We start from the raw sequence: 10,778 nt of genomic DNA, 5'->3' as shown, positions 1-10,778 counted from the left end.
GAGACAGGATGGCTCTAACAGCCAAGAGCTCCATTTAGTTTCCATGGAGAGATTTTCCACAGCGGCCGGGGCCAGTGGCCTCCCACCCCAAGGGTCCACAGCTCCAAGGGTAGAAAGGAGTAGCTCCAGCTCCCCAAACCTCAGGTGGTTGCCCCACAACACACACGCAAAAGCAAGCAGCTTTCAGGAACTGGTATTTATTATCAAAGTCATATTCGATGTCAACAAGATGCCACAACTACAAAAAAAATTGCGCACATTGCAATCCCAATGCAAACAGTCAAATGGATCCCCAGTCATTAAAAAAGTAATTCAAATTACCCCAAAAAGCAACTGAATTTTTTAAACATCTTTATACATCCAGCCAACAAATTAAAATGGTTAACAAGAAAAAATACAAATTCAGAGGTCTGGTATCGATGTTTAAAAAAGGCAACTGCTTAAGCATTTCTATCGATTCGAACATCAATCTCTCGGCCACTCAGCTTCATCCCATTCATCATCCGGCAGGCTCTCTCAGCCACCTCTGGCGACTCAAACTTAACCACACCGCACCCCTTGGACTTCCCATTCTCCATCTTGATGTCAGCATACAGCACGTGGCCTGGGCACAGGGAGGGAAGAAGAGACCACAACTCATCAGGCAAACCCAGAGCTCAGCCTCAGTCTGGGCTCCACTCAGTCCAGATCACCTGTTGGATTTCGGTTGATAGAGTCAAAAGGGAGAGTGGCCCTCGCGCCTGGCGCATGAATGTTCAGAACACAGCAGCCAGAACCCAGCTACTATGGCCCTCAGCTATGCTGCCATTCTTCTGCCAAAAGGACAACAATCTGAGCCACGAAGAGCAGTCCTGGTAGCTGCAAATGCACGCCTTTACACTCGAGAAAGTTATAAAGAAGCCCTGGGAAGCCAACTTCATAGGCAAATTTTAGAGAGGCTTCACTTTTAATACACTGTTCCGTTTTTACTAGGCCATTGCCAATACAGTGGACACTTCTGTACCGTCCAAATATAAGCCGTGTAATAATTAGCAGGCAGATTACACACATTCATTCAAGCTCCGGTTAAGGATCCAGGTATGTGTCAAGCACTGTGGAAACAATCTGCAAGGGAAGAGCCACAGAAACACAGAGCCAAGAACACACAGTGTAGCTGGTGCTGGTACCCTCAATTCTAGGGCCATCAACTCTGCCTGAGGGAAGGTCAACATCCCAGAAGGCTTCTCCCAGGAAAGTTCTAAAACAGCTTAAGGAAAGTCCACCAGGAAGAAGACCCTTGCTGGTAACAGCTCACAACAGAGGCACTTGTGGACAATAGCACTGGCAAACTCCGGATTCAAGGACAGGAGGGAGAAGAAATTGGATGAGACTAAAGTTGTACAGAGGCTGGTGAGTTTCGGCTCTTTCTTGTCAGCAGAGGGGCATCTCCGGGCATCGGAGGCAGGGGCAGTGGCATGATCTAATTTGACTTTTCAGAATATCTACTACAATGTGGAAATGAAAGAGTAGGGAAAGAGGGCAATAAGGCCGGCTATGGCTCAATGGCTGACCCGAGAGAAGAACCAGGAGAAGCAGCAGTGGTGAAATCTGAGACACTTTAAAGCAAAAGGAAATGAGAAAACACTGAGGACGCCTTGATCCAGCAAGCCATCCAGACCTCTGGCTTAGGGCTGGTTAAAAGGACAGAAGTGGCAGGGGTGAGGGGCAGGGCCTCAGCTGGAGACAATTTCACTTCCTTTTGGCCACAAAGTAAGCCTTCCAGAATGGCTGCCCAGTGTGCTAGGAAACCATAGAGACCCAGAGACCCTACCCTCATCCACACTGAAGCTGTGGGTTTGCCCAGAGCCTATGAAATCTCACCTGTGGGCCTGCTGGGTGAGTGCTCTTTGAGGCAGAGACCAGTGGTGCTACTGTGGACAGTGACCCTGACTGAAATACATTTATTTGGCTCTGTCATCCAGAAGCCATGTGATCTTGGGAATGTGACTTTGCCTGATTCTAAAATAGGGACAACACTAGCTCCTTTCACAAACCAGAAAAGGAGAAAGAAAAAGGGAGGGAGGGAAGGAAGGATGAGAGAAAAAATGAGAACACAGCTGACAAGTGTATGACACATAACGGGAAACTCAACGACCTGCTTGAGTATTTGCACAGGCAGAAAAATGGCAAGTCCCACCAGTCCTCCAGTCATGGAAAGTGTCTATGAAGACAAGGATGGAAGCTTGGCTGCATGACTCAAATGCATCACCAACAAGCTAAGATTTCTGAAGCCACAACACAAGGAAGCACCTAGAAAGTCTTTCTCAAACACTTACCACATTCGTTGAATTTGTCTTTTAGCATCTTCCATGTAAAATCAAATGGGAGCTGAGGGTAAAAAAAAAAAAAAGAGAGACTGGTGAGTGGTTCAACCAAATACTAATGCATAAACATTCCAACTGTCTCTGACTGTGACTTCAAGATTTCTTATTACAGAGAAACTGGCTGATCTTCAAACTAAGAAGGTCAGCAAGATACAAAACAAGTCTGTCTGGATGAGGCTCTAAACTGGCACAGCAAGTTCCCTCCCTCCCTGGTGGCTCTGTCTATGGGAGAATCGCGCAGACAGCAGAACGCAGTTGCCCATGGTGAGCAGCCCACAGAACCACTGAATAGTAGGTAAACTAAACGTGGTCAATCTGGTGAAGATAAGTCAGATACACCCATTCTTCCCCTACTGAAATGTCAAGCCAAAGGGATTAAGAAATCAAATTACTGATCAAGTCCTTCAGACCACCGTCTGTTCTATCTAGTAGTCAGAGAAGCCCAGGATTTCGCAAAACACACTTTTTGCTGCTTGACTGTTACTAAGCCCTCACATTCCCTCCTCATCCTAACAACACCAAACTTTAGGGCCAGTGGCAAGGTGGCCTTGCATCCTACTCAGCTCTCCTTCTGAGGGCATCACCTCTGACTCTGACCTGCCACCTTTCAGTCCTGTTGACTTTAGGTCTCCCTCCTCCCTCTGAGTGTTAACAGCACTGAGAAGTTCCTGAAGAGCCACTTACATTTCTCACAAATATCTGGCAGGCCTTTCTGGCCACCCCAGGAGCATGGCCTCCGGCTCCACCAAAGGAACCTGCGAAGCTTCCTCCAAAGTTGCCACGCTCCATCTCGATGGCGCGGTCAAAGCTGGCACCGCCACCGCCACCCATGGCCAGGCCCATGCGCTCAATGCCAGCGCCCAGGGCAGGGCCCATGGCGGGACCCATGCGCTCCAGGCTGTTGGCGCCCATGCGCTCCAGGCCCATGCGCTCCAGGCTGTTGGCGCCCATTCGCTCCAGGCCCATGCGCTCCAGGTTGTTGGCGCCCATGCGCTCCAGGCCGGTGGCCATGCGATCCATTACGGGGCCCATGCGCTCCAGGCCTGCCCCCATGCCTGCGGGCACCATGCGCTCCATGCTCAGGCCCATGCGCTCGATGGCAGGGCCCATACGCTCCACACCAGAGCCCATGCGCTCGATGGTCTGGCCCACGCGGTCAATGGGTGCGGCCATACGCTCGAGGCCAAAGCCCATGCCGGCACCCATGCGCTCCACGCCAGAGCCGATGCGCTCCATGGTCTGGCCCATGCGCTCGATGCTGGAGGCCATGTGGTCAAGGCCCAGTGGGCCCATGCGCTCGATGCCAGAGCCCATGCGCTCGACTGAGCCCATGCGGTCCATGACCAGGCCCATGCGCTCAATCTCGGAGCCCACACGATCCATTCCGTGGCCCAGGCCTGCGCCCATGCGCTCCATGCCGGCACCCCCAATGCGGTCAATGCCAGGGCCCATCCTCTCGATTCCAGGGACACTGCCCCCGCCTCCACCTAAAACAGACACAAAACAGGCCGATGTCAGGGACTTGAGGATCTGTGTGCACACCATGCCAGGAGGGTGACCTGGGTGCAGCGGCCTGAGCACTTCACACGCTCAACCACAGTTGATAACCACAATAATTTATCATTAGACATGCCTCAAATGTTGACAACTGTTAAAGAATGAGTATATCATTCTTCCTACTTCTGTGCCACAGTTAAAATTTCCAAAACAAAACATAAAAAGGAAAAAACCCACCCTGGAGAAAGTTTGTCAATAACATTCTCCATGTTACTTTGTAAGTGCTCATACTTATGACAAGCTTTGTGAGCCAGGGGCATCAATTCCTGAAAACTCTGCTTCCCGACCACCAGACATCGATAAAGGCTCAGAAACCCCACACTGAAGCGGTCACCTGATGTAATGGATTATATGGTGACAATTAAGATTGCTCACAACCTCTAGCCTCTCTCAATCTGTCTCTCTACGATGCCTTACTGGTAACCTTCTGGCTGCATTTCCTTAGCACCTCCACAGCATAGAGAAGTTAGTACATAGCCATGGAATCAGAAAGAGATACAGAAACAAACACCAACACCAATATCTTGGGTATAAATGAGCAGACAGCCACTTCCAAGGAACCTTACTCTGTTAGGGAAACTGCCCACCCACCGCCTTTGCTATGTATTACTTTGCTGGCTTTGGAGGAAAAAAAGTCAATGGCACTGTAGAGTGGATTCTGGAAGAGGCCTGAGATCAGTTTCTTACTGCCATGGTTCAGCGGGACACATGTTGGCAGGTCAGCAGTGCACAGTGATCCTGTGATGCTTGCAATTTTGAAGAAGGAGGGTCTGGCTCCACCACCAAGGCCACCACCCACCAGGTTTTTCCACATGCAGAGCAGCTCAAGGGTCCCTCTCACGGTTCAATTCACCACCACCACCTGCCTCTGAAAAAATGGGCAGTTGAGCCCTCAGCCAGCCCATTATTGAATCAAGCAGCCCAGGCCAAGATGCAAATTTAAGAAGAGGAAATCCAGCAGTTTCTTTAACCGATTTAACTAACTAGGTAAGATCTTAGACAAGTCACGCCACTTCTCTGTGCCTGCTTTTTAGCTGAATAACAGCACACCAAATGGCGAAGTATGAACACAATTTTAAGAATATTAAACTTTCAGAGCAGAAATTTCTCAGAAACTATAAAAAAGGTAAGAGACCTAGAGAGAGTAGGTAGCATACCCAAGAGCATCAAAAATGAGGGTGATGGATGGATTCCTAGATGCCAAAAGCAGCAGAGAACTAGAAAGAAACGGTACCCCTGTGGCGTTCTAGAATCAGCCCACCATAAAAACAACTCCAGCCAGTGAAGTTACCAAGGAAATGCCATGATGCTCAGAGACATGAGGGGAAAAAAAATCGAACTAAAAGAAGTATATTTAAACTACCCATTACCAAAAAAAAAAAAAAAAAAAAAAAAGTGTATTAATTGAAGACTATATTCCAAAATATTTATAGCAGTCATCACTGGGCAATGAGATTTCAGGTTATTTATTTTCTTTGTAATTTTCTGAATTATTGTGAAAACACGTTTATATTCTAGTAAACATTTGTTACGATTAAATGTGTACTTTTATAATCAGGTAAAATAATTCACTTTTAGGAATTTACAATTTTATAGTATTAGAAAGAAGCAAGTCCCGAAATTACATGGACATTATAATTACAATGGCTAGTGCGTACATAGTACATACGTAGGTCCTCTTTTATGTTATTAACTCATTTACTCTGCACAACAACCCTGTGAGGTAGGTACTATTATATCCCCATTTTACAGTGTGAAAAACAGAGGGGTTCAGTAACTTGCCAAATGTCACACAGCTAGAAGAGGCAGAGCTGGGTCCCCACCCCAGGCAGTCTATTTTAGAGCCCATGCTTTTCACCACTACACTCTACTATCCCCAGCAATACAAGCCTATTCTAAAGATCAAAACATCAAAACTAAGCGTTTCCTACCTCCTCCCTGCTTTGCAATGATCTCTCCTCTCTTCAGTGCATTACTTAGGATTTCTAAGGAAATCAGGAAGAAAAAAAAATTAGCCAAATTCCTCTATGGTAACAGAAATTTTTATTACAGATTCCAGAGCAGGAGTACTACTAATTAAAAAATAAAAGAGGAAAGGGGAAGGGGTTGAGAAATACACACACAGACAAGTCATTTCACTGGAAAACTGCAAGAGTCCTTGATGATGGGGTCATGATGCTACGGTCTCGTGTCGCTCCACAGTCTGAGGCCCAGTTGGTAGGGCCTCTGGAAATGCACCCATGAGCTGAACTTGGAAAGTCAAAGCAAGAATGGGGCCAGTAGCAGTTTCCTAAAGCTGGTACAGACCCCCAGTACTCACATGAAGCGTGCACTCACCCATCCAGATCCAATCAACATCTCATGGTTATCTGTCAGCAACCTACTTCTGTAGCTACACTTAGAGCCCAAATCCTAAAACCCAGCAACTGCATTTAGTGTTGGAAATGTGACCTAATCCACAAGCTGTGCGAGGGAAGACCACAGCAAGCTGAGCCCACCCACCCACCAGCCCTGCCTGGAAGGAGCAAGTATGATGGTGACCAAGTTCTAAGCCTCAGGAAAACAAAACCCTAACGCTCTCAGCTATCCAGAACGGTAACACTGCTGCTTGCTTGGCTGTTCATACAAACCTCTTTTAAGTTTGTCTAATGCTATCATTAGCATTAGCTTTTAAAGGTTTCTTCTGGGTCTTTAATTATGTAGAAGAAACTTGTACCCACACCCTCTCTGGTCGTGAAATGTGCTCAGCAATGTGGACAACAGACAGAGTACATCTGATATTAAGACCATGACCACAGAGATTAAACCGTACCCCGAGGCTGTTTCTACTAGTACTACACCTACCTGCTAAAGGACGGACGTGGGAAAGTACACCAAGAAACAGACGCCAGCCTGCAACCAAGTACAGGGCTTATTCTTCCATAACACCTGGGATCCAACTCAGCACACCCAAGCCTAGGTTCTCGTTCTGAAAACAACACTTGGCTCAAACCATTCCCTGCAAAAGCCTTCACAATCAACCTACAACTGATTTGAATAGAAAGTCAAATTTTTTTCATGAGAGTTCACAGACCTGCTCTGACTCAGAATTTTAACCTGTTTTTCCTGTCCCTGGTACACCCTCCTCTCCAAGCCTCTGCACCTGACACTGTCAGCCCTGTGTGCCAGCACACTCTCTGCCTATGCTGAAGCCCACCCAGCCCCTCCAGCTTACACTGCATCTCCTGCATGATCTTCTTGCATCCCTGCCTAGATCCAGGGCTGAGCAGAACATTTCTATCAGCCATCTAGAGCAGTGTTTTTCAAATCTTAACACAGAGAAAATGATCGATCACCTTTGTGTGGTTCTCACATGACTGCCAAGGGCCCAGGAATCAACATCTCTACTGGCTCCCTCAACTAGGCCACTTCTCCGTGCTGAACTCTGGGGCTGCCCTGAGCCACTCTCAGCATCGTCTCCTCAGCTGCACCACGTCCTTCAAGGTCAAGGACCACATACCCACCTACATCCCTGCAGCACCAAGTATAGTTGTTTGCACAAAGAAGTGCCTTGATAGAAAAGAACGGGCATTGAACAGGGAGGCAGCAGAGAAAGCACCAAAATGATTCAACTGTCAAGTTAACAACACAAAAAATAGAATCAAGAACTGAATCTGAAAAACCAATCTAGGCAACTACTCTGAAAACCTGACTTCAAGATTTTATTTGGTACAAAGACCTTTTTACTAACATGGGTCTGATCACAAGTAGCAGCAAAACAAAAGCCCTTTGCTGTTGCCCATGGTCACTTTGAGAAGTCTCAGGACAAACAGACAGTACAGTCTCAATCAGAGAGAAGGTGCCAAAGCAGTAGGAGACAGCAAGGCCTGCAGATGCTGTTCCTACATTCAGGGCGGGATAAGATAGGTTTCCTGTTACCACAGGAAGTAACCTCACCAGTCCACCTCTTGTGCCACCACAGGAACTGGGACAAGGCTGACAATCTCCTCACAGGGGTTAGAGGCATCCCAGGGCAAAGTATTCAAGGCTCAAAAGCACGACAAAGTGCCTATGGGAGCAAAGCCACATGCCATTTTGTTCTTCTCACCACAGGTATCCAAAATTAGTATTTGCAGCCAAATGACAAAAAAAAAAAAAAAAACCTATTTTTTTTTTTTAAATACCCTACCATTCCAAGATACAAAGCAAAGCCAGTCATGGCAACAAGAAACTTATCTGGCCTAGTCACAAATGGATTATGGACTTATCTCCAAATTCTAAAGTTCTGGAACAATCTGGAGTAAAGCTACAGTCATATCAAGCGAGCAAAGAAAAAGTAAATCTTCACGACCAGCCTAGTTTAGATGCAAGAAAAATCACTCAACTTTCCTAACCATGATCGGGGGGAAGAAAATGAAATCAGTCTACCAAACAACAGAGTCTACTCAGAGAAAGTTTCTGATTAATTCCAGATTTTCATGAAGGAAACAACGTAGGATTCCTGGAGACAGTTTGGAGATTTAAGAACCCTGTCTCACTGATGAGCTTAATGACAAATTTTTCTTAATGACAAATTTTTCTAGGGCCTTCATAAACTCTAAGAATACAGCATAGCTCATACAAGACAGACATAAAAAGCTTAAAATCCTCACACCTGGCCCAAGGGGTTTTATTAAGACAGGGGCTGAGCACTCTTTGAGGCTACCACCTCGTAGCCCCGGATCTGCACAGGATGAGAAGCGGCTGAAGGGGAGCGGAATTACCCATGCTCTAAATCTCCTAAAAGAAAAAAGCTTCAGAGCCCAGGAATAGACAATCTCCTTGCTTCACACTAATGGAAAATTAGCTGACAGATTCTCAGAAACAGCTGAACTTAAAATAGGGGAAGACATCCATGGAAAAGTAGAGAAACTGCTTTGCAAACTAACCAAAACTGAAGAATTTCTGTACATCAGACAGGCCCAATCCTCCAGGTCTTCCAGCATTAGAAAGCTCCCCTAGTTCACTGAGGTCTCCTTCACACGCATCAACGAGCACACCACGCCGCCCGTTACCTGGACCACCACAGGGCCCTGGACTAAGGAGACTCGCATGCCCACTTAGCAGGGCTTGAAAATCTCTACAACTAGAGAGCCACAACATCACCTAAGTGCTGCAGTTTTAACTCCCACAGCAAGCAAACACCTTATACCAGTGTGAAAGAAGCAGCCACCTGAAAAATCTGAAAGAAAAATGGTGCTATTGATATCAATAAAAAAAATCAAGGACCAAAGGTTCTTATCTAGGTCTAGAAACACACAAGTTTTTAAAAGCTTAAGGAAAAACAGCTGACTTAGCCTAAGAAAGAACCTCCTAACATCAGAGTGAGCCTGCACCCCCGGGGGCGGACCCCACCAACGTGGGGCCCGTGGGGCCTTCTTACCCATTCCTCTGCCAAGGGGCTCTCCAAAGCTTCGAGACATTCCCATCTCTTTTCTGGCAAAGTCTCTCTCAAAGCCTCCACCCATGCCACGCTCCATCTCTGTGGAAAAAAGTATTACCCAAGGCCTTTCCAGGAATACCATTGTTTCAGACATTAAAAAAACAAAACAAAAAACTACAGACATACTACAGCCACCAGCAAGTCAGCATGTTTGGTTTTTCTATAGAAAACCATCATTCACCCTTTATTCCTTAAAAAAGAAAGTCATCTCAAATAAATCCCTGAAACCTACCTTTAGTCCATTAAGAAGGACTCATTTACAGCTTACACCATAGTCACACAACAGGTTCACCAAGCACCCACTACCGCAGTCCCTGGCGTGGGAGCTGCAGTGCACGCAGAGGCAAAGGCCGGCTGCAGGAGAGCCTGCTCATGTCACACCTACCGCCTAGGAGGCACTTCCCACATACCCTGCCCTGCTCGGGACCTTACATGTGCTATCATTTCATGGAATCCTCACAAGCAGCCTGCACAGCTAGATTACCCTCCACCACTACTGCCCCTTTACAAAGAAACTGAGGTTCAAATGACTTAGGAACTTGACCAAGGTCACATGCCGGATAAGGCACGATACAAAGGCTGGAACCTAAACACAACGCAAAAGCCCATGTGCTAATACACAAGCACAGCCATCAGAATATAGAAAGACGCTTGCATACGAACATGATTTCTCCACTGACAACTGGAGTGGTTTCATCTACATAATGGGGTTCCGCAACCTATTTTTTTCTATGCTGACTGCAGGAGTATGTTATTTTTCACAATGTCTTTTAAAAACAAAGGTCTTAACTTCTGTGGGGGAAAAGCCCTGCCCCAGCTGAGAAACCCTTTTATGACTTAGCACTGGCTACTTGTTTCCTTGTATATTCATTCATGTAAGCAAGACCTAAAATGTGCTACACACACTGTCTCCCTCCCATACTGAGCTCCTTGGAAAATCTAGTTTATTTATCTTGTTCCTTAGAAATACCAGGTATGCAGGTGCTATATAATGGACACCTGCTATTGCACAACTACAAAAAATGCAGCTGGAGTCCCTACATTCTCAATGAACTAAAAACAAGTCTATTAGAAACATGAACATGGAATTAGGCTAGCATTATGAATTAACAAGAGAACACCAGGTTTTGGTGATGGTGGACTTTATAGTCATAGTTTGAATCAACCCAACTGGATCTCATAGGCTATCTGCTGGAAATGTATCTAATTAGCATGAGCCTGTGTACGGCAGGCAGAACAGAAATCCCAGAGTGGCACCATAATGAATGGAGGCTCTACTGAGCTCCTTTAATCCTTATCGTAAGCCTGTGAAGAAGGCACCCTCCCCATAAGGAAGTCATATGCAGGCATTAATGTGTTGGCAAAGGCCTCAGAATTTTATCTTCCCAACTGTCAGC

The 10,778-nt window shown here is 46.4% G+C and overlaps 1 protein-coding gene across 16 annotated transcripts in view; it reads right to left on the bottom strand.

Moving 5' to 3' along the window:
• Positions 1-181: 181 nt before the first annotated feature.
• The window catches only part of HNRNPM (heterogeneous nuclear ribonucleoprotein M), a 38,221-nt gene continuing 27,624 nt past the window's right edge, over positions 182-10,778 (bottom strand). For 6 of the 16 annotated variants that reach the window (XM_031437153.2, XM_031437162.2, XM_064479858.1 and 3 more), the window contains 4 exons: positions 5,852-5,905; positions 3,048-3,850; positions 2,316-2,367; positions 182-604 (listed from right to left, as the gene is read on the bottom strand). In XM_031437153.2, coding sequence (XP_031293013.1) covers positions 441-604; positions 2,316-2,367; positions 3,048-3,850; positions 5,852-5,905 — 1,073 coding nt within the window. In that variant the 3' untranslated portion in view covers positions 182-440. Of the gene's footprint in view, positions 605-2,315; positions 2,368-3,047; positions 3,851-5,851; positions 5,906-9,321; positions 9,421-10,778 lie in introns of all 16 variants that reach the window. The other 10 variants (XM_064479854.1, XM_064479856.1, XM_064479859.1 and 7 more) reach the window with 3 other exon arrangements.

The sequence above is a fragment of the Camelus dromedarius genome, chromosome 27 (assembly GCF_036321535.1).
Source record: "Camelus dromedarius isolate mCamDro1 chromosome 27, mCamDro1.pat, whole genome shotgun sequence".
NCBI lineage: Eukaryota > Metazoa > Chordata > Mammalia > Artiodactyla > Camelidae > Camelus > Camelus dromedarius.
The sequence above is the reverse complement of the archived record's forward strand: the minus strand, read 5'-3'. Positions and strand labels throughout refer to the sequence as shown.